The sequence below is a fragment of the Ceratina calcarata genome, unplaced genomic scaffold (genome assembly GCF_001652005.2).
Source record: "Ceratina calcarata isolate Rehan_Ccalc_2016 unplaced genomic scaffold, ASM165200v1 scaffold436.2, whole genome shotgun sequence".
Lineage (NCBI taxonomy): Eukaryota > Metazoa > Arthropoda > Insecta > Hymenoptera > Apidae > Ceratina > Ceratina calcarata.
This window is the reverse complement of record NW_017167384.1, coordinates 963,074-987,854: the sequence shown is the minus strand read 5'-3', so window position 1 is coordinate 987,854 and position 24,781 is coordinate 963,074. Positions and strand designations below refer to the sequence as shown.

Below are 24,781 nucleotides of genomic sequence, written 5' to 3'. Positions count from 1 at the left end.
GTACATGTATCCGCGACTCTCGGAATTAGACGTTTACGACCTGTGCTTCAAATACTCGAAGATCGGTTACGCTGCGTCGTCGCATCGGCTTCAAAGAATCCAGATAATTTATTATAGGGAAAGGGAAGTTTCTATTCGAGATTACTAGTCATTTCTTTATTGGAATACGACAAGGTTCCTTTGAGTAAAATTATAATTAAATAGGTATATGGTACAATAATAAAATATGGCATCGTCCGCTCGCAAGAAAAAAAACAGGGTTTCTAATATATTACAGCATAGAGGAAAGAAATGGTTCGTTCGGAGATCACAAAACTTCATAAAAAAATTTGCGAAATATTTAAATACGTATATAAACTAAATACTTGATCGTGTCGCTCGTTCAAAAGGAATGCATGGTAAGAATAATTTAATTATCATAAATTAACAAACTTCACAGATTTTGCGTTGGGTATACGAATAGACCTGTCGATCAAAATATTTTTCTGTCACCCGTGTTTTGGGACTCGCCTTCTTCGCAAGAAAATCACGTCCCTCTTGATCTCGAATATTACTTCGATATAGTTTACATTTAATCCGGGCACTGATCATGAACAGGTCTACTTGTACAATCTCGCCTGTGCAGACTTAAACGTGTACGATGTACCCTACGATATTGCAGTCAACAGTATATCGATCGATTTCATATTAGTATTACATACCTACAATTTACGCAGCTCATCCGTGCCGGTACGTACTTACATACATCAAACGACGATCGCTTTAATTTTCGAGATTTTCAGACGCTCCTATTACGATTATTATACCTCGTTTTTATTTTATTTTATTTATTAAATATGCTTCAACCCTTTTAGTGATGTATTAAAAAATTAATTGATGAAGTTTAAGTTTGTATTGTACAGGATTTATAATTAATCATTTATAATTCACGTTCGCTTTCTGTAGAGTGTAGACAGTATCTACTAGGTATCGTTGAAACATTTAATAATTTCATACTAAAATTCTAAGGATCAAAGGTATATCAATTCTCCGTAATATTTACATAGATAGACGAGTTTGAAAGAACCGATCAGAAATTGAAAATTCTCCGAAATTCCGACGATCGTCATACAATTATTAGCCTCTGGATCTTCGATTTTTCTTATTTCATCCCAGATTCTCAGATCTCCTTGTTGAGAACGATTCCGCAAGGTTGAACCACCCCGAGATCGGTCAGTTTCGGCCTCTTGGACGAATTCTTGCCCTCGTCCTTCTTCAGGAGTTCCTCTATCGAGTATGGGTTCCTCTTTCGCTGCGGCTGCGCCGGTCTACTCTCAACTTCTTTGGCCATGCTGCTCTCGTTCTCCACGATCCTGGGCGACGCCTTCTGTTTTTCGACAGCCGCGGGCGGTGGACTCTGCCTCTGGTTCTCCAGGCTCGAGGAACCCGACGTGTTGTGTCTCACGAATGCACTGCGGTCGCTGCCGATCTTCTGGCCCAGTTCCACAATTATCGGCGAGTTCTGGAATGGTTTGTAGCGATCCTGGGATTCCGTGTTCTCGTCCAGATCGCTCTTGTCCAAAGAATCGTCACTGCCTGCCATAGAACTGGAACTTGACTTCAGTTCCATTTGGTTCGTTTGACTTTGTTCCGATAGACGTTCAACGTCCAGCGATCTGAAATAAATATTATCCATTCTCCATGTTTCATACTCGACATAGAACTTCTTTACAGAAATAATTGACAGTGTCTTTAACGAGAAGAATATGAATTTCGTATTTCGATTTTATTTCAATGATCCCGTGGCAAACGATCCTTCATCTTCTACCTGTACGTCGATATAATTTAGAGATATGGAAGTAAATCGTTGCTCTCGACTTACGTGAACGACTGCATTCCGTGATGCAGGTGCAGAGTAGTCGCTTGATAAAGGGACGAGTAGAAGCTCGGATTCCAAGAAGATGCGCTGCTAGTATTACCGGAAGTAGTGGAGATGTGCAATGGTCCCAGAGTTCCCGGATAGAATAATTGGTAATCCGTTCTCATCAACGCGTCTGTACGGAAAACAAAAAAAACATCGAGATATTTAACGCGTACAAAACATATTTGCTGTATCGCTTATGAAACATCTGTGAAGAAATTGTAAAATAAAAGAATCGAAATATTGCAAGAATAGTGGAAATTCGTGATTCAGGTCGGATTCTTCAAGAACGTTATAGACGATTTGCGGGAATAAACGAGGTGAATTATTAGGCGAGTTTCGTTTCGTTGCTTTAAGGCAAAGGGGTTGCGTGCCGCAGCTCGCTGACGAGTCAATCGGCCACGGGGTATTTTCACGAATTCCATTTTCAACTCATCCTTTTTGTCCCGAAATTCTACAACGGGTTCTCCAACCTGTATGGAACCGAATCGTGAAATAAGGAGCAAAACAATGGAGAAGAGTGTCCGACAGTGATTCTGCCGAGATACAGACAGATGTTTAGGGGATCGTCATTAGCCGGTAATGGCGCATTCGCGAGCCAACTTTCCCTTCGTATAATGGCCCGATTTTGACGTGCACGGATCGTGAATCGATTTTTAAAGATATTATTACACATTGTCCGAAACCCTGCTGACATTTTGGACCGAGCACATTATTATTACACGTTCTTAAAATAGTTTAATAACGATTATTATTTTTCTTACCTCGATTAGGGACGTTCGATGAAACTTGTGAGGCGTAAGTGCTGGAGCCACCCTCGATGCCCGTGTGATCCGTGTGTAGCCCTCCGCCACGGAGAATCCGATTCACCGATGACACAGAGGGCAAGCTTTGAGGATCACAAGCGCCTTGTCTCGCGAGCTGCTCTCGTATCTCCCAGGCGAACATCGTTGGCTGTTCCTGCTTCATCCGTAGGATCTTCTTCACCACTGTGGGGGTGGCCACTTGCTGGCAGAATCAAAATTAAGTCATCTATGTAAGTTAACGTAATATTCACGATTATAATAAAATAGTAGGTACATAATATACGAGTGTAATAATTTGTTCGATACAATTGTTTGTACATTGGAAGAAATACTTGGATTTAAATTATGAATATGGAAGTAAATCGTTGCTCTCGACTTACGTGAACGACTGCATTCCGTGATGCAGGTGCAGAGTAGTCGCTTGATAAAGGGACGAGTAGAAGCTCGGATTCCAAGAAGATGCGCTGCTAGTATTACCGGAAGTAGTGGAGATGTGCAATGGTCCCAGAGTTCCCGGATAGAATAATTGGTAATCCGTTCTCATCAACGCGTCTGTACGGAAAACAAAAAAAACATCGAGATATTTAACGCGTACAAAACATATTTGCTGTATCGCTTATGAAACATCTGTGAAGAAATTGTAAAATAAAAGAATCGAAATATTGCAAGAATAGTGGAAATTCGTGATTCAGGTCGGATTCTTCAAGAACGTTATAGACGATTTGCGGGAATAAACGAGGTGAATTATTAGGCGAGTTTCGTTTCGTTGCTTTAAGGCAAAGGGGTTGCGTGCCGCAGCTCGCTGACGAGTCAATCGGCCACGGGGTATTTTCACGAATTCCATTTTCAACTCATCCTTTTTGTCCCGAAATTCTACAACGGGTTCTCCAACCTGTATGGAACCGAATCGTGAAATAAGGAGCAAAACAATGGAGAAGAGTGTCCGACAGTGATTCTGCCGAGATACAGACAGATGTTTAGGGGATCGTCATTAGCCGGTAATGGCGCATTCGCGAGCCAACTTTCCCTTCGTATAATGGCCCGATTTTGACGTGCACGGATCGTGAATCGATTTTTAAAGATATTATTACACATTGTCCGAAACCCTGCTGACATTTTGGACCGAGCACATTATTATTACACGTTCTTAAAATAGTTTAATAACGATTATTATTTTTCTTACCTCGATTAGGGACGTTCGATGAAACTTGTGAGGCGTAAGTGCTGGAGCCACCCTCGATGCCCGTGTGATCCGTGTGTAGCCCTCCGCCACGGAGAATCCGATTCACCGATGACACAGAGGGCAAGCTTTGAGGATCACAAGCGCCTTGTCTCGCGAGCTGCTCTCGTATCTCCCAGGCGAACATCGTTGGCTGTTCCTGCTTCATCCGTAGGATCTTCTTCACCACTGTGGGGGTGGCCACTTGCTGGCAGAATCAAAATTAAGTCATCTATGTAAGTTAACGTAATATTCACGATTATAATAAAATAGTAGGTACATAATATACGAGTGTAATAATTTGTTCGATACAATTGTTTGTACATTGGAAGAAATACTTGGATTTAAATTATGTATGCATAAATCGTGTAATGGCTCGAAAACAGTATTTAGTTCGGGTCTACCTAATAAAAAAAATAAAAATTGCTGGAATGCTTGATACTGGTTAGAGCAATAAATATTTTACACTTGGTTGAAAACTTGGAATTTAATGAGACTACTTGGAACTGAGTAGTGTGACAGAATTTGTCGATGTTAATGTTACTTGGAACGAAAACTGTTTCGATGTCGACATCTTCACGATCAAGATCGTTCTTATCTGGGTACCGGCAAACCGACGCCTTGTGTCGGATAAAAGATCTCTCGGGTATTTTTCGATGGTCATGAACTGCAGAAAACATTTGGCCACCAGACGATGACCAACCCTACCGGAGGCAAAGAGTCATAAAACCCTTACCGGTGCCCAAATGATCGTAAATAAAAATAAAGATAAAAAAACATAAAGCAATATTTTAAACCCATCCTTATTTATAACAGTGAACATCTTGAGTCAAATCTTTTCACCCTAAATATCCAGACATGCGTTATTGCGCTTCAACAAATCCGTTCTAAAGGGTCGTACATCGTCGGGCATAATTCTCAATTAGCTTCAGCAGGAAAGGTACAAAGTCACTAAATATCTTCGTGACATCGGTTAATTTACTCCGAATGTACTTAAACTTCGAGAGATATGTACTCGGTATCTCGACACAGTAATTGGCAATTAAGGTAACTAAATTTGAGAATTTAACACGGAACAAGTAAATACGTATAAGTAGTGGAGAGAATGTTGCGAGGTGGCACCTGAAGCCTCGAGAAGGGGTGATCCGTATCGCGGCTATTTCCGAAACTTAAACGCCGCTGATCGAGATTGCTTGTACAGATACAAACGCGATCTTATCGGTCCGGTATCGATCCTGCCCCTGTCCACTATCCACGATTTCTTCGCGCTTTCGATTCTCTTTCACCGACACTCTTCAAGTGACGTGACAGGATGATAACGTTCTCGTTGCCAAATGTATTATGAACGCGTTTCAACTTTCGCCTGGTTAATTGATACATCGCGAATTTCTATGTAAATAACTGAATTCTTCCATAAATATGACGAATTCGTATGTAAAAGACTGGTCCCCAACGGTTGCGAGCACGGGACCGTTGCCGATCATTAGCCCGGTCGTTTTTCCTTCCGGGCCGGGTCGGGGTTAGACGAGATCTCATCGACAAATTAACGCGAAAGTGGTCAGAACTCGGTGTCGTCGAAAGGGGCAGTCGAAACGGCCACATGTCGTTTACAGGTGAAGTCGCGCTGCGCATCAGATAACGCGGTGACGGTCCCCGAAAGGTAGGTGGGTAATGCGCACCGCACTTTATTACAGTTTAGCCCCGGTTCACCCGGGTAGGCGTGCTCATCTGCTGCTCGCGCGTTTTCGAGAGAGTCCCGCGTCGGGTGGCCCCAGTGGTGCTCAAATCTGGCCGCTCGACTCGTTTGACTTGCTAATGAAGTTGCGCCCGGGCCCCAGATAATTTTATGCTAACGCGATGGAAATCGTATTCCGCGTTCAGATTTTCAAGATCGGCGATCTCTCGGCCACGATTCTCCAGGTGGTTAACTTCTCTTTACACGCGCAGGGGGTAAACATTGCGGCAAGAAAGTATTTTCACGATTAGATATTGTGATTTTCATTTACTTTCGTATTTTTACGATGAAATGCATTACGTTCTCAGTTGTTCTGTTTAGTTCCCAGTGACTAATGCCATAGTCTCATAATCGAGCAAGGAGATCGATGGAAGTAGGAACGTACTACGTAACGCCTTAGGAAACAGTAGATGGAAGATTTTATCAGCTAGTTATCCAAATTACACCTTTCGTTACCCAGTAAATCGTGTAACACACTAAATTCTAGATCGTCTATCGAATAACAATTGCAACTGCACAAAATACCTTCAGAACGTAATTGCAATGAAAAAAAAGAATTGAAATAAAACTGTACTAATGACATCGTGATTGATCAATGGTCAATGGGAGCACCGCTGCGCTGCACTGGTGGGCAGAGAAGCGTTTAAGGGGCCAGCCGTCCTAATAGTTTCAGGGGGTTAGGGTTAGGACAAGCATCGCGTGCTACCGGGAGCATCTCAGATTCTAATCTGACACTTCCGTCGTCGTTGGCACAATTACCCCGGGCCGCCGCCGCCGCCGCAGCGACATACACGTATACGCGTTCTAATGCCTACCCTCGAGCCCTTGACGCTGTACAACCGCTGTGACTGGACTGTGCGAACGGTGGTCTTTCGTGTGCCGAGCCACACCGCCGCAAAGGGAATCGGCCGACCGGACATCTGGCGCTAAACGTTAGATAACGCGAGCCATCGAACAGGTTCAACTTGGTAATTATTAGCAAGGGGTGTCGCACCCAATTGTCCCCTGATAAGATTCGACCAGGTTGTTAATGCTTAATAACGTATTTTCACTTCCTCTCCAAGCTTCGTTCTCAACGTTCTTCCACTTCCTCTACAAATTTACCCGTCGGGTCTCGTCAAGTGGACAGACTATTTTTATTTGAATCTTGTCGGGTAAATGGAATTTAGATTTTATAAAAACGATAAACAGCAAATTTTTGTTAATCAACGTTCTGACGTAGAAGGGGATTGCTCTGCGTTTGTTTTCGTTCCCAACGCATAAATCATGCATTGGGAATGGCCATCAGTCAAAAAAGCACGGCGCGTCGCGAGAACGACTCGTCACCGCGAGATCTTAATTACCAGTTATTAGCATTGTTCTTCCGACGTCTGATTTCTTTTTAATTATAGGAAATGCGTTTTTCTAAGGTATATAAACTATTGGGATTGACTGTATAGCTAATACATCCTTAAATGAATAGAATTATTGCACCGCGGACTCTGTATGTATATCTGCTGAAGAGCATAAGAAAGAATTTGCTGTTGAACGTGGAACGCGAGCTGCTCACCGTGGGCAACGTGTAATCTCTCGAAATCGTTACACCCCTGGCAAACATTCGTCGATTTTCATTGGACACGCTTCGATTGTAAATTATTAACTACCGAGACAAGGTACCAATGAATTCCGATGCGTATCGTCGTAAAAAAAAATCGGATTCCGGGAAACGGAGTGTTTCGTTCCCCGACGAAATGAACGATAATCAAAAAATTTCGTGCCGGCACACCCGTGTTAAACAAACACGGCGGAACCTGGTACGAGCAAAAATAATTGAGGGACATCGATGAGAAGATTTCATCGCACGATTTTCTTCGCGTTCCTCCGCGTTCCAGTTTATTATCGGGATTTTCGACGGGGGGCGTACATTTTTCATGAGACAATTATTTCCTCTGCCGTGATGCGACGCTATTATCTGACGCGCCGCATCAATGTACGAGCTTAAGTACATACGAGTGTAACATGCGCGAGGATAACGAGCACGGGCGACGAAAATACACGGTCACGGTAACCGAAAGCACGATTGAACGCACGTAGTAGATCGCGGCTGGATAGTTGACAAATTAATTCGCAAATTAACGGGCGAATAATCTCGACCGACGGTCTCATCTCAAATCGAAACGTTCCATCTAAACAACTTCACCATATGCATAATTAAATATATGTATATAATATAGATTGCGTGCGGTCTTATTTAAATGAAATCAATAATTAATTCATCACTTTAAACGACGACTCTGCGCGTAAAGTATAAAGTACGAAGTCCTTTTGACTGACCGTCCCCTCCGTGTAAAATGTTAATTTGATGGTTAAGCGTTTATGTTTCATGAGAGACACGTCTGACATGTCAACGACTTGAACTCCTTTCGAGATTAAATCTGCGGCTACGGATTCTCGTTCGGCATTTAAAGAACCGCGTTTTTAGTTTTCGTTACTCGGCAACTTTCGGTTTCGTTTACCTCCGCTTTTGACGAAGTCCAGCCTTTCGGAGAGCGGACAGTCATTGAGATTAAAGCAACCGTGTAATTAAGAGTTATTCATTATAGATACTCGGTCTCATGTTTTAATTAAAAATTCTGCGATAAATTTACGTCGAATGATGTTTTATAGATGTTGTTGGAGACTTTAAGAAATATTGTCTTTGCAGTCATTCAAATCTTCGATCGTTACTTCTTCATCTAATCGCTCATCCGTTTAATAATAACTAGACTAGCAAAATCGAGTATGTCAAAAACATATAATGGAGAAAAATGCATGAAGCAGGAAAATGCATATTTTAAAGGATAAACTCTTATTAAATATAATTTCTTAAATTGACACCGTACAATTTTTATTTTACATAAAATCAGGAAACCTTGCAAATTCGATGGTTTCGTGTGGCCAATTAAAAAAATTTATAAGCAATTGGTGAAAACTGGAGGCTCGACTATTTCGGCTACAGCAAAGCGAACACTACAAGATATACGTATGTACTATAATGGCGGTTGATGACGATCGTTTACATGCGGTCGTAATCGTCGTCGGAGCACAGTCGGAATTTAAATATGCTCTTCAGGTTTCCGCGGCGCGGCGCGGCGCGTTCAAGAAGAAGACGAAGTAGCAGAAGCGGCAGCGAGCGTAATTCAGTGCCGGGAGGTCGATGCACGCCGCGGCACGGCCGTTATTAAAATAAATTCATTAAGCTGAAACGGGGGATCGCACGGGCGCATCGTATGAAATTCACCGCGTTGGTAGCGTGCAATTATATTGTCATTAGTGACGTCACGCGCGCGGTGTTCGCACGCGGGATACTCTTTTACTCCGTGATAATCCGCCCCGTGCCCCTTGATCATCGAACTATCGCTCGGAGCTCGTTAACTTGCAATTTCCTTCGGAACGTTCCTCGGTCTTGCTGGAAACCAAGAAACGTTGCACGGTTCGCGAAACCAACGCGAAACTCGAAGGACTCTCGTCGTAGTACAGAACCGTCGAACCTCGTCTGTCTTGGCGATGAAAAAGATTCAATGAAAGACGATTTAATAACGTAGATCGGGGTCGTAAGAATTTGAAATGCAAATAGAACGCGTGCGCGTGGTATTCAGTTTTCGCGTTCAAAAACGGACCTGCTAACTAGTAAGTGTGTCTAATTCGGTTTTACGAGCCGCACTCCGAACGATTACACCGGTTCCCAGATAATTCAGGCGCGCGACAAGAGCGTAAGAAAAGCGGACCGTAGCCATGAAATTATGCAAATGCGAGGGTCGCTGCAAGGTGTTTGGATAATTGCGAGCACCGTCGGGATACGCAGCCCCTTACTTAAAATCACATCAGCGCGCTTCCCGGCCGATGACTCTCGCTCGCGACTCCGCCACCTCTCATCAGTGTCACCGCCCCATAACGCACACATCCTCTCTCCGTTTATTACGCTTTTTCTGTCTTTCTGCCTCGTACTGCTTGCGATACATGATTATAGTCGGGTTTCAATCTTTCGCTATGTGTATCCAACGCAAACCCGGGTATGTACAAATTTTACTATTGGAAATTGTATAAAATTACTGACGATCGTATCATAGACTTCAGTCGTGTCTGTCTATGAACTTTTCATATCTGATTGCATTCTGCACATCGATAGTACAATAGATACGCGAATGCATGTATTTAAATAATTTTCAATTGTTGAAGTACTTACTTTAGTCTTGCTGCCTCCGATGCTTCCTGGCCGAATGCTCCCCGTTTCGTAGAATCTGGTGAGGATCTTGGAGACGCATCCGTGAGAGACTAAAAGCTGCCGCGAGATATCGCAGGGTCTGACACCGACCAGCGCTAGTTGCACGATTCTCTGTCGAACGCAATCGGGTAACGGCCTCCCGTTAACGAACACACCACCCAATTGATTGACTCCCGCCTGACCTGCAACAACCAGTAATCAAACCGTTTCATTTAACTTCGTAGCCTCTCATCGTATCTTTTGCATTCGACCATCGAGCACGTCGCCAATCCTAACGTTTCTAGGTATAGGCAGATGTTCTTTGGCGAGGGTCTCGAAATTGTTTCATTGGTAAACACGAGGGAAAAATGGGAAGAATTCGTTCTTGAATGTTCCTGAGTTGGAAGACGTGTAATTATACGGCGCGGCGGATGTCGAGCGACGAACAGGAAACGGACGACGCTGCTCGGGACGTCAAGACGAAATTGTTTTCCGCCGATCTTCAAACGTCGTCGCTGTCGATCCCTCGCCGAATTACCGCTTTTAACAATTTTTCACGCACTCGACGAGAAACGAAATTACGTCGCTAACTGATGCCGTTGTTCCTGTATAAACGGACACCATTCATTTCCCACCGTTTCTCGCGTACGTTGAATATACCTCGAAGTCGTGTTCCGGATTTTCGATCTCATTAATATGCGCCGCTGGTTCATAGGTGATTGTAACCCTGCGCTAAGAATCTCACGAAGCGAGCTTTTCCATCGGCAGAACATTTTCAAAAGAATCCAGAAAATCCACGTGAATTTTATACTTAAGCCAGTGTAATAACTACGACAGCGAGATCAAAAGGGACACGACAGATTGGGAAATTATCATAATTCGTTTCACGGCCAGGAGATTAACTGACGTATCGCTTTTAACATTCCACGGTCACGCAGCCACTTAATACGCGTATAAATTTCTGATAATGAAATTGGCCTGTGTCGGGCTGAGACAGCCGTTTCGCATAATCCTTCGAGAACTTATCTCTAATTCTCAGATGTCCTTATCTCGGGAATACGAATTAGTTTAACAAGATTTGAATAAAAATGAATTTCACAACTGTTGATCAGGGTCATCTGGGAGGTTTCCTACATTTATGTAAGTTACTCGATCCTTTGTATGATTATTATTAATTCTGTGTGCCGGATTTCTTTACAGTTACGTAAATTACACAGTTTTGCTTCCTCGTCCAAATGATCCAGATCGGTAATTACGAGTAAAATGGTCGCCGGTAATAAAAGAAACACGCACGCCTCGGAGGCTCTCCTTGGACGATGATTTAAGGCTTTAAGGGAAGGGAACGCGTTCTCCTCAACGACGGCGACGACAAACTTTTCGGCACGTTATTACATTTAAAAAGCAGCCGGTGGAAGGGGTGAGAGAAATTCTCGCGTGTCGATGCTTCGTTATTCATCGACAATATCCGCCGGGCTACGATTTATCGGCAATTATTATTTCACCTCCTTAAGACTATCTCCTTCCTCCTCTCTCTTTAATTTCGATGCCACGCGATAAAGAAAGAGTGTCGCTTCCTGTTTCGGGCGCCGAAATTACACGAGAACCGACGACACGACCGCGGGCCAAATTATTATTACGGCAAAAACCGAGCAGGAAGCGAGATTATCTTTGTCAAAATCTTCGGGCTATGCGCGAAATCGCGAATAAACGTCGGATTCCCACTGGCGTCGCGCAGCGGTGTCCCAATCTACAATTTATCGACCGTGAACGCAATTTCAAAACGGACAAAAAAATGTTGACGACGTTCAGTTGACCGTCTTGTCGTCAGTTCTCCTTTTATAAAGTTCGGAATAAATAAATTATATTTAAACTTGCACGATGAGACTGCTCGAGTCGTGTATAATTATTGTGATTGTTTAATAACGGGTCCATCGATCTCAGGCTAGGAATCTTGCTTGATTACTGTCAAACCAGCTCCCAAATCGTAATTTATCCGTCGCGTTTCGCCTCGGGCAATCGTTTCTTAAAAGTACAAAAACAAGAAGCTGACAGATCTATAGCCTAAGCAGTGTGTGAGAGAGAGAGAGCGCTCGAGCAAGTGGAAAGCAATGGCGTTTAGAGAAAAGAGAGAGGAAGATTGATTTGAATTTTGAACCAGTCCTGTGATCTCGCCGACGCGACGCGACGGTAGCTGACCTCGTGCCGAGAAACGATAAGGACCAGAGGCTAACCGTGTCGTTGCATAAATCAGAGAGGAGCCGATACCTTGATTCGTTAATAGTTTCCTGCTTTGATACTTAGCTCAGTATTCCGCCGTGCAAACTGATTTATAAAACTGGACGAAAGTAACGTTTTAGGAAAACGGTGCTCACCTGTGTGCGGCATATTGATCCGTGGATTTCCGTGAATAATCTGCGAACAGAAACGAGAGCGGTTACGTTAACGAATGTAGATCATTGCAATCGTCATCGGTCGATTCTCTACGGCACGCAATTATCGTGGCGTTTCGTCCGTTTTACGGCTTACACATACACACACACCTTTTGTATTTACGTGTGAGGTTTACGGGAACACAGCCTTTACTGTTAATGAATTTAAATGTATTCAAAGGGCGCGCTTGACGCTTGACATGGCAACCCTTAAATATGCAATCGTACTATCGTACCACACGGGGCAAAATATTATCGCTCTCGACCAGCCGTGACTCTCATTCAAGAAAAATAATCAAATCCTGAAACTCCGTGAATTTACCCATAAGTCAATAGGAATAGTCTTATAAAATATTGACTATTCTCTGGTGTTATTATAATATGCTTATTTGTATTCCACGGAGTTTAGTGAATTAATAGAATAAAAGGAGAGAATCTTGTGTCAGAGCGAACGGGCGGGTGTGTAGCTACCCTGAAAAAGAGATCGAACGGTAGCGGAAAACTACATGGAATGCGTGCGTAGCGTGGCGGGTGGCGTGTACTTTGTGATGCAAATTAATGCGCGATTACCAAACCACCCCGGTAGCCCCCGCTCCACGGTCCGTTCGTGTCGAGGTCTCGCAGCGGAGCAAATGGCCACCACGCGTAACCGTGTGTTCGTGGAGACCTGGCTTGCCGACAATTTCAGGTGTAGCGGCCGCCACCCCCTTGCTCGATGCCTACCCACGCATTAAGCCTGCTTACACGCTCGCTACCGCTACCCCTAATCTGATGTAACTATTACACGTTACGCGGCCTGCACGAGACCGTTCTTCCCTTTCTTATTCTCAGATGAAAAATTTAACCACACGCTTCTTAAATACTTGGAGTAGGCAGTGCTACGATTATACAAATGCATTTCGTATCGTTCTATTAATTTTGATTAATTAAAATTGTATCACGTTGATATTGGCTAAGTAAATAAATAAATTTCCGTCTCAATCTTCTGTTCTGCTCTGTGCTCTTAACGAGAAGGTGGACTGCGACACCTTGAAATCGCTTCGTGATGGAATTTAGTATCGGCCAACTTTACAAACTCCATATAAGCCGAGTCGAGTTTTTCAATCGGCGATCGTCGTTGTCGCCGTAATAACATTGCACCGTCAATTTTCCAGGTCCTTGCGCGCGGATCGCGACACAAAAATGTTCAACTCGTTTTCTTGCAAGAGCCAATATACAACGTTCTTACTAGTTTCGTTCAACTTTTATAGACACCCTAATCATTTCAACCGCTCCAATTTTATTGATCATTTATAATATACGTAAAACGTGATCGTTGATGGCTTTATTAATTCTGCATTGATAAAGCGAATAGAATTATTGAATTGTGATTTAAAAAACTTTAGTGACAAACTCAATTGCAGGACTGACGTTATTAAATATCTCCTGTATACAATTATTACAAAGAGATGTCCATGCTGCACTGGTATTCCCAGGCAACTGTGATCGATCTCGTTCTCGAGGGATCAAAGTGACACGTAGCAATTGATCCCCTCGACACGGAATCTATTGCGACGAATCAATCAGTTCGCTCGATACCATAAACGATCAGAGGGAAAGGAATCACTTTCCTATATCTATACAAGTTTTATTTTTAAATTATAGTAAATGTCCCAACTTCTATTCACTGACTTAAGATTTGCATATACAATTATAGAAGAAAGAGCCAGTCAGTAGAAATGGTGATATTTACTATACTTACGCAGATTCAAATTTTACATTGAATCTTGAAAATGGTACATAGAATTTTTACGTAACCTAAAGCATATACTTTTACCATTTCTGTTATGCCATTTGATTCAGCAATCTGACATTTTGCAAGACGGTGAGGTTCGTAGCGAACGGCAATAAAGTATCTCGGTAACGAGGATTGAACGATTATTATAAATCAAACGGAGCGTACGGCGGCGAATCGTTTGCCGCATTTCTCGCGCGCCACGTGTTTTGCCGGTGTTATTCTCCACGTGAACACGTGTCCCGGGCTTCCTCCTCCCGCGTTTTCGTGCTCGTTTCTTTTTCATCGTCCCCTTGGTCCCGGCGTGGCTGCGGTACGCGCAAAAGTGACGTACGAACCGAACAGCCCGACACGCTGAATGTTCCTACCATCCGCGCGGCCCAGGGACGCGAATTTCTTTCGACGATGCCTACCGATGTTTCAATTACGCCCAAACTTTTGACGAACGCCCATGCGACAAAAACGAGCTTTGTGGAAAAATGGTAAAACTCGTAGAATCGTAGTGAGATCTGATACAGGAACTGCGGTAGCGGTGACATCAATGCCTGCAGGGAACAGTACGTCAAAGAATATCGATCCCTTACCGTACATTGTATAACAATAAATGTTTACTAAATCTCGTTACTTCTAACATTTTATATTTGAGCACAACTATAATTGTAATTTAGTTTGGCTCGTGTATTCGTAAAATTGTAATTTATTTCAGTTTGCTTCTTATATGTATAATTGCCATGCAAAATTTTGATAAAAACTTAAAACAGTTGAGAACTGTAAGAACTGAACGTCGGGGCAATTAAATCGAGCCGGGAGCGTACGGTAAAAAGGATTGATTTGAGAACCGCGGCGGCGGCAAATCGACGGTAAGGTCACGCTTTTACGTGTAAGCCCTAAGCGAAATCTAGTTTTTGTTTATTCATTAGGTTACCCCGCGCTTTAAGTGGTACCCGTGGAGAAGGCTTGCCCCGACACACGGGGTTGGCAGCGGGGGGGAACAGGGGGTGGACCGCCGTATCTCCGATATGCCACCAGCCATAAAAATCTGAATATATTAGACCTACATGCACACGACATCTCGCTCGGATCGTGAACACGTTACCCGCGATAATCTATGCTCGTTTTCTAGCGCGCTTTAACACGTTTCTGCGTACACACTGACAACGAGTTCCTCTCTTCCTTTCTTACTCCTCCAATGGAATTTAACATTTGCAAATCAGAAGAAGCAAACCAATGGTTTTTAAAAAGATCCGCAGTGAAAATCTTGGTTCAAGCACGACGCGGAATAATAATATTCTAAAATTGTAATATGCATAGCTGATATTTAGCTTTTGTAGTATTCGATAGTGGAACGAAATGCCAATTAATTTAAGGGAACGGATATGATCTTGTGCAGCCAATGGAAACGGTGTTTCCCTTTTTAATCTTGGAATCAGGGATCAATAATTACTGTGAAGTGAACACCAGGCGATAAAAGCGTAATGATATTCGTAATAATAAAACAACCGAGCGATAAGGGACCGCACAGGAATGGAGTAAGAGAAAAAGCCTAAAGGCATGTGATTTTGCAATGAGCAAATCAAATTTTAAATGCTGGTTGGTCCTCCCTTGTTACGATCTTATTGCAAAACTATATATTCACGTCGGGATTGAACCTCGAAACAAATATTTTTAGGGCCTTCCTCCGGTTTAATCAAAAAATTGATGGTTCAAGTACAAAACCGGAATGTGGAGTGGAATATAAGCGCAGCGAGATCGAAGGAGAAGGCTGAGCTTTCGAGAGCGCGGCATCGAGGCAACGAGGCAACGAGCAAGAAGGGCGGACACGGGGGGACCTGGAGGGGGGTAATTAGAATAATTCGGGCCGCCGTGGTTCACGCCACACGGACGAATTTGCATTTTAAATGAAGCAATGGCGTGTCAGAGGCCCCCGGTCGCGGTGGCTCGCCGAGTCCACCAGCAGAACTTTGTGTTTTATAAGGAACTTTAATATTTATCGCATATGTATATCCAAACCGAATAAACACAATCCTCTCCTCGTGTAAATCAGTACACTCGCCGTCATAAATACATTTTATACATTTCATTATCCGATGGTATTATATCATTGATGAATTTTATTTATTTATCGATGGAGCATTTTTGCATACGAATTTTCAGTGTTTCTCGATGTAATACGATTGAAGTAATTCGGGAAATAATTTGCACCAGACGTGTCGAGGAGATGTGTCGAGAAATACAAAAATTGTTAAATCTCCGCATACTTATGAGAGGGAGTGTCGTCACTTCCTTGTTTGGACGCGGCCGCGCGCGGGTTCGATCGTTCATGCTCGCGTTCCTTTCTTCTTTCGCCGATGGAAAGAACCGGCAATGCGCACACACACAGGGTTCCGGTTCGGTCTCGCCGCGGACCCTAACGGTGGATCGTTATCGCGTAATTAGCGCCGCTGATTTTACGTGTTATGTCATTGACACGCATACGAGCGATGATACCCCTCATTTCGGGTTATCGAGACTGGCTCCGCAGAGCAAGGAACCGGTGCACGTTTGATCACGGTCACGCGTGTCTCTCATTTTGTTTTTATTACTTATCAATGTACTCGTAAGTTTCGAGATTGGAGAACGTGTCCAGTCGTTTCGACTGTGAGCATAAAATTATAAATGCGTATGTAACGTATTCGGATTATCTAAATGAATGGATCTACTCGAATGAGTTTGTAGTCATTAAGGTATCCCGCATCTTTAAATTCCAATAACTTATGTAGATTCGCGTTAAGTAGATGCGAACTTCATTGGCTAAAAAACGAGCTAAGCATTTCGACTCGATTGTTTGATTTCGAATGTAATATTAATAATTATTGAGTAATACAAAATAATGTGAATACTTTACCTTGACAATTTCCTCAAGCTTCCTCCAAACGAAATGGAATGACCTTTCCTCTCGTCTGCGTCAGTTTCTTCGAAACGGTCCAGCAAAATTTGAATCTTGCACTCTTTAGATCCGGATCGACACCATAATTCTTGACACGGATATCCCAATGACCATTCCTCTTTCGTTAAGAATAAGACGAGGTCGAACTCGGTTCTTCTATAATGATACACCCACGACTTGACTCAATGGCCGACACGGATTGTCTTTTAATGACTCGCGATCAACGCGGGACTCTAAATGTCACCCTCATCGTTTCCTGTGTTATCTTCATGCACATCGTTTAATGTTCATCTTCTCTCTAGTGTTCATCGTTTCCCATTTTCTTCTACAGTCTCAGACAGAGTTTTTTTCAAACAGTAGATTTTACATTTTATTTCATTTAGACCATTTGGTCATCCCGTTGACTTCTATTAACGTTTACTATATTTACTACAGGTGTGACACCAATATTCTGTACGATGCAATCAACAAAATAGTTCGTACACTCAAGTCTAGTCTTCGTCGCACTTGTTCTCCAAAAATCAATTGTCCGATTTTAATCAAACGTACCACTACATTCTCTCGTCACTTTGCTCCCTCGAACTCTGTTAACTTGAAATTAAACACAGAATCGACGCGAATCGCCGGATAGGCGAGTCATCGTCGGTACACATGAATGAAATCTGACTGAGGATCGATTGGGCAAAGGGTCTCACGGCGAGTGGCAGCCGTAGAGGTGTTTCTCGGACCTCCTCCGGGGCGCTGGGGCACCTCGTGCGCGCGTGCAGCTACTCCTGGTAGCGGTCGGAGTGGCAGGTCCGCGCGACGAGGGCAAACGCGCGCTGGACGACTGCGGTTGGCCGGCGAGCGTGCGGCGAGAAGGACGACGCGATGATGGCAAGGAGGGAGCAGGAGGACAAGCGGGACGAACCCGGTGGCGGAACGCGGAGAGAAAACCGGCACGGGGTGGGATAGGAGGGGAGGGGACGATCGGGAGGGGACGGGAGCTTTTGCTGGTAACAAGAAGCGTAACAAGGACGGAGCTCGTGGATCACGCGGAGGATGCGACGCGCGACGCGGTGTAACCGAAGCTGAAGGGACCCCCGCGCGCTTACGGGCCACACGAGCGATACACGCTTAAGGAGAGAAAACGTCACGGGGTGGGATCGAGCTTTCTGCCTCTCTGCCGCAGTAAGAAGAAGCGCGACGAAGACGGAGACTGTGGACCACGCGGGGGATGCGATACGGGTGTTACCGGCCCCCGTTTGCCACGAGCGATCCACGCTCCGTGCCCGTTCATGCAGAAATACGTATGCGTATGCGTGAAAAGAACCTGACGCTGCTGCTGGGTTTGATACAACAGAAAAGGCGGGTGGAAGAAGGTGATGGTAGTGTGTCGTCGCGTGCTAAACACGTTCTGGGCTGACCCTGCGTCCCACCAAGTGGCGAACTGCTCTCTCCTCTTTTCTAAATCTTGTCTCTTCTCTTTCTATTGACACCCACTACGTTTCTATGTTTGATCAAAGTGGGAAATGTATATGTAAAACCCTGTTTTACTGGAGCCACGGTTGCGCGTAACAGGCAATTTAGCTTGCTGGAAATCTGGCGAACAATCAATTCCTCGGACTCGCAGCGATGATAAATTACTTTCGTGCATTGTTAATTCGTTCGTGATCGTTTCTTGCAAGTTTTCAACGGTGCTTTGTGGTACGGACACGGTCCTGCCGACAATTACGTCTCCTTCGGCTTCGGGGGCATGTCGAAAGTTTTTTCAACGCTCACGCGATTCCTCGTCCAATGAAGACCATAGAGTAAATCCACAATTTTATTGGGTTAAAGTAGATTGGAGAGAATTTTTTAATTCCATAACGACCACCATAATATGTTTGAGCACCGACAAAAATGTCATCGAGTTTCTTGCACGGCACACCTGTAGGATAATTTAGAAGCGGGCACGCGCTTCGGCAAAAGCTCGTTGTTGATCGATTCGTATCACGGGACACACACAGAGAGGCAAAAGTTATCGCGATAACTAACCAGATAGTCGTAGGACAGGACCAGGACTCGGGCCACGATTTTTATCTTTCTAAATCGTCCCTCCGAGGCAAGATCCTCTCTCTCTCGCTCGCTCCGCAGTCCTTCTGTCCTTTTGAAACGGTAGCGGCACTGGCTCGAACAGGGACCAGGGTTGACTTATTGCAGGTCTGATAGAAGTCCCTTCTTATCGAACGCATCGAACAGCTGTAATTACGCTGCTTCTAAATTTCTTTGCCGTGTCCCCGTTTGCCGCTTCAAACCACGGCACGCGGCTTTTATTGCATAGTAAAGAAATTCAGAGTTTGACGTCTTGTTCCCCTTTTAAGAAAAAGTGTGCCGGATCAAATAAGTTTTACATTACTTCGTCCTTTTAATTGAACAGAGTTTATCCTCGTCTCGTGTCAGACATATTTACCTCGTGCTTGCCCTATTATACAAAAAACAGTATAATGGCATTCGCGCGCGCGTGGCAAATTATCATTCCATCGACCGATGGATTCTTCGTTCCTTTCGTCGTTTAACCCACCTTTAATTCGACGTTCTGCTCCCAAAACGGTTCGATATAATTGTTGAACAAGAGGTAATGTTCGTGTTACGCAAGCGAGGACCGAAGGACTCATCCGTTTCCCTATGATTTTTCCTGGAACACGTTGGTGGATCATCTTCCTCGAGGTACTCGCGTGCCACGAGGCTTCGAAACGATCATTACATCTTCCTCAAAAAGGGACCAAGGTATTACGCAACAGCAATTTCTACTTTCGGATGATCCCAATACCTCTCCGGTTATTTCTCGTCCCCGAAGCCACGCGATTTCGCGCTAAAATTCTTTTTCGTGACACGATCCCGTTGCGTAAGATGCTGTTTCAACCCTTCATTCTCGTAACGTAAAAAAATACAGAATCCATAAGGATTGATCGATCAACTGTTCCCGTTATAGTCTATTTATTCTTGAGACACTCGTCATCACGAAACGTATGTTCTAGTTATTCCAGTTTAATGGAGTCGGTGGCTGGCAAACAAATGGATCAAGCAGAGCACCCTTGGCGCCTGTAACGAACCCCCTAAACGCGATTGTTCGTCCGAAGCTCTCGCTCCAATCAACAGAACTCGTCACCCTCCTTTTCTTCTGCCCTTGCTTTTGTCCGTCCCGACGCAGGTTGCGCTTGTTCACGGATCATCACCAGTCAACTGGTACGGTATTGCGGTTTCTCCAAATGGTACGCTCAAAATTTACGACACGAATGTTTGCCAACTGGCCCGAAGTGGATCTCTCCGAGAGTATTAAAATAAAAAGAAATTAAATGGATCGCACCGTCAATAAAGAATTTTTTAATAATTGCTTGATATTTCTGGAATGTCTATAAAGATCGTCTGTAGATCTCGTGAAGGGGAGTGCATGCAGGGATGGCGGAGTCCGAAGGGTAGGTAATAGCCACGGTACAACCCCTAACGAGGAGAGCGGATCAGATGGTTCGAATAGATTAATCTATTGGCCTGTTGCGAGCCGCCCTGGTCTTCGCAGCGGCAAGATTACGACAGAATGCCTGTGTCCTAACCGTGTTTCGTCCTTTGTAGCCGTGCCTCGTCACGAAAATAAGGACAGGTGAACAGCTCCGAACGATCGTCGACAGAATTCGCGCGTGCCACCTCGCTATTTCCATTGTCAATTGAATTTTATTGTTATACCACAGAATCACTAAAAAACTAATCGAAGATTTTACTCAAAACGGTGCTGTTTCATCGTACTATGGTTACATTAAACAAAAAGCTTTCGAAGATTATTGGCATCGTTCGGTAAACAGAATTTCTCTGGGCGTTTCTGCGGTCAAAAAGTAAACCGACGAAGCTGTAAAAAACGGATTAAGTTATAGCCCGGCTCGTTTTCGGAATCTCTTACAGTCGCGTATGGTAATCGGGCCGCCCCTGATTGTTTCATCATCAAAATCGCGTGGACACCTTGCAGGCCACCCTTTTTGCTCTAATTGCCACGGTGCACGCCACCTCTATCTTGCTCTATTCTGCTTCTATGGTCGGTTCGTTTGCGAAATTAATGTTTGATCGGGGCGAGCCGGGACAGGAGAAGAAAAAAGATTGCCAAAGCTAAGAGATAATAGGAAACCGGGCTCCTAATATCCTTTGGTGGTAGCAACAGCAGCTGCAGCTGCATGCCTGCGCACGAAATTGCCCTCGCGTCGATGAAATTGCATCGAGAAACTATCCTCTATTCATCTATCTCTCTCTCTCCTGGTTTTCGGTAGTTAATAGTTCGAACCGGTTTTATTTGCACGAATCCTCCTCTTCCACCGTTGCACCCGATGCATCATCGCTCTACTTCTTCACGCCTCTTCGCATAGCTAAAGGCAACACTTCCAGCAAACAGCTATCCCTTATCATGTGCATCGTTTCATTTTGCTAAATATGTTTAACAAAATGGTAGTTTGTACTTAGACCGAGCCGATTTCCTTGAAATATTATTCATTGCCATCGAGCAATACTGAGAACGGCCTGTGCTATGGCCGTCAGAATTTTATCCCAGACCTATCGACAGCCACAAATCCTTCTGGAAACTGGCGCGAAGGATTAAGGGAGAGGGGTGGTGGATTAAATCGTTACCCTGGCTCGCTTTTCCGCGCGCTTACCCTGTCAGCCAGGCTGGCAGAGCTTACCGTCGATGGCTCGAAGTTGATTCGCGGGCCGTGGGATCGATGACCACCGTGCCTCTTCGCGTCCCGCCGCCGCGAACCACGGTACTGATAATATCGCAGCGCCCAACTGGCCGATGACACCCACGCTGATAGAGGTCGAAGCTTCCATTGGTCGCGGCGGCGGGTGGTTGATATTAGAGGGTTCTACCGATTGGCGGCTCTTTGGAAACGCCCAGGAAGGATGCGCAGCTGCCGGGACATGCGTAAGCCCGACGATCGACGTTCCTTCGACGACCATTTCCGTTTACCATCGTCACTTCGCCTGAGTTGGAGTCAGAACGGCGAACAGTAGTTACATGCATTACAAGTGTCTCGAGAAGCTCTTTAAAATATGACCGAGATAATCTTTCCTCCGTTACAGAATCATAATTACATCAGTTTCATTCTACAAAAACTCATTGTGTTTAGGCACCGCTGTGTAAAAAATGATAATACACTTTACGTTTCTCATTAGCAAGTACCTATCGCACTCTGGTATAAATATAACTATTATATTTCTGTGAAGACTTTATCTCTACCATTTTTCTTCGCTTGAAACAAATGATCTCGTTCTCGTTCGTTCTCTTTTTTCTGGCAACAATTAGAATTGAAAAATGGGATATTTTACTCGGGTATAAAATGAAGTAAGTAAACCAGGAGAGGTACATTTCCAAGATCTTGCGTTCGAGGAAAGGAGCCTGGGTGGAGTTCGGGTTCGCGCAAAACCGTGAATTTCGATAATCACTACCGATTGCTTCATTATACCTGAGCAGGTGCCAATAATGGGCGGTGCAACCCCCAACGTTTTACAACTTCGTTATACAAACATCGAAAACATTTTTTTAACCAATTCCCATCCTCGAGAATTGTTCTCGACATTATCCTATAACTAAATAGCTGCAGTGACTTTGAACAAGATTGTAGACTCGTTATTGTCCCATGCATTTGTGCAATACGAGATATTCTACATACGAGTGACAGCAATTAATTTGATCATACGATCTGTAATTGGGGATTGAGATTGTAATTAAAATCGCACGCCTGGTTATGCGACGAGTGAGAAATATTTTGGGTCCAGGCATGAAACTCCGATGCTCTTATTGCAGTCGTAATTAGTTTTTAGGGCGCATTAATCATTATTACTCGACTATGTAATCTGAAGTTCAGTTTTCGCTCGAGTACCGCTTGCTGCTCATTAATTCAGGCTGCCATCAGGCGATACCGTGGCCCATGAAGCGTGCAATGTACCCCTTTGCTTTCCAAGTCCGGACATGCAATTTTCGTTATTTTTATTGTTCCTTCCAGCTAATTAATTTCACTGTTTTTTCTGACATTCTTTCGCCAATTATTCGTCACCATCGACAGAGAAAATATTTCTTCCATGCTCTGATAAGTTGAAACTGCAAGCGGATTCTTAGGAGTTTACAATATTTAATAATGATAATAATTCTTCTGTATTAGTAGTATTATAGTTGCAGCTGCTCAGAAAAGAGGACACCGAACTTTCGTCGTCTGTCAAATGATTGCAGGCCGTGAAAAATTATTGCAGCCCGGTCAAAGTCATTAAGCATCGTACGTGTTGTACAATTGTCAAAAAGACATTAAATTACTTATCATTAAATACGATCTACAAAAATTCTTATGTGTTACAACAGACTCATTTTTAGGTTTATTCAAGAAGACAAATATAATTTATATATTCACAATTTATTGATCATTTTTGTTTTCAATTGAACATTTTAATTATTATGTCAGCCGCGTTTAGCACATTCGTAAAAACTATTCGAAAGTCGGAACGAGTAATTGACGCGGTTTTTCTGAGCGTGTATCGAGGCGAGGGCCGAGCGTATTTTGACACCCGGCCGGGCTCGCAACGATGAGGTGTAACAACGATGTAATTTCGCACGATAAACGCGTTTCGTTCGACCTTTCAACAATTTTCGACGGGTACCTTAACGAGGGTTTCCGGTAAGAAGTAACGATGCAGCCGATAATTCTCAGATGAAACCCATTCTCTCTTTCTCAGTCCACAATTTTTAAGCTAAAAAATTTCATGATTAAACCGTTGCGAAACTTTCGCTACGTCGCTTTCTTAATATTCAAAAGTTTCGCATGATGGATGGCGAGAGAACTGTTGATGATTTCACGAGGGTGTCTCGCGGGTGACAACCGCCGACGAAAATCATTGAGCGAAACGCGCGGCAGGAAACGGAGAGATTGCACGCGGATGATAAACGCAAACACGGGAACGGCAAATGAAATTTCGGGGCAACCGTGGGCGTTGCCGCGTCGAATCGAGTCCCCGGCGGACGCCACCCCAATTATCTATCTGACCGTATTATCTCATCGCCCTCCACGCAGAAATTCATTAAAGAAGTTGCACAGCCGGCCGTTCCACAAACTCCATCGTATTTTTCTCGTTCTCAGTGCAATTTTTAATTTAATACAGAGAAAGACGTACGATTGGCACGAGATGTTAAGCTTTTTGTTCCCAAAAAGAAAGCGCTCTTCATTTTTCTGTTTCACTGAACACACAAACGTTTACCGCCTGCGAAGATGGTAAGAGCAGGCAGTAAAGCTCGATAACACTTGAGGGTCCCGCGTAGCCGTAATACGTCTTCAAGCTGCAAATGAGACCCATGGAGTTATTGCATTAACGTGTTAATTAGGAAGATGCCGCGGTCACCCTCTTCACCCTCTTCCCGTCCCTCGGCGCAATAAACCGATAAAATGCGAATCTCGCCGTTCTTTCTGAATATATTATTCAGTTCTCAAGTTAGGACTTGCTTATCAGAAATCTATTATCACGAATACAACGTGATTCAGTTACATGTTCGATGCATGTCCGTGTAATGATTCCAGATAACATATAGATCTGCTCTCGTTATCGCCACTTAATTGCGTGACGCTTTATCGTAATTTCATTTACAAGATTCGCGCCATTGCGAAATGCCGGGACCATCTGGTACGAATCTCTCATATTTTTATTTTAACGTCGTTTAAGTCCAAGTCGATCGATTCAGGATATCGGCCCCGTTATCTGGTTGATCGATGAAGAAGATAATAATCG

The 24,781-nt window shown here is 43.9% G+C and overlaps 1 protein-coding gene across 1 annotated transcript; it reads right to left on the bottom strand.

Moving 5' to 3' along the window:
• Window positions 1-167: 167 nt before the first annotated feature.
• Window positions 168-17,798, bottom strand: Poxn (paired box pox-neuro). Its single transcript, XM_018028062.2, has 6 exons — window positions 16,970-17,798; window positions 12,255-12,294; window positions 9,865-10,085; window positions 3,890-4,133; window positions 3,087-3,258; window positions 168-1,655 (listed from the first exon to the last, which is right to left on the bottom strand). The coding sequence occupies exons 2-6, from the start codon at window positions 12,265-12,267 to the stop codon at window positions 1,160-1,162; spliced, it is 1,146 nt and encodes a 381-aa protein (XP_017883551.1). The 5' UTR covers window positions 12,268-12,294; window positions 16,970-17,798; the 3' UTR covers window positions 168-1,159.
• Between the last annotated feature and the right edge of the window lie 6,983 nt (window positions 17,799-24,781).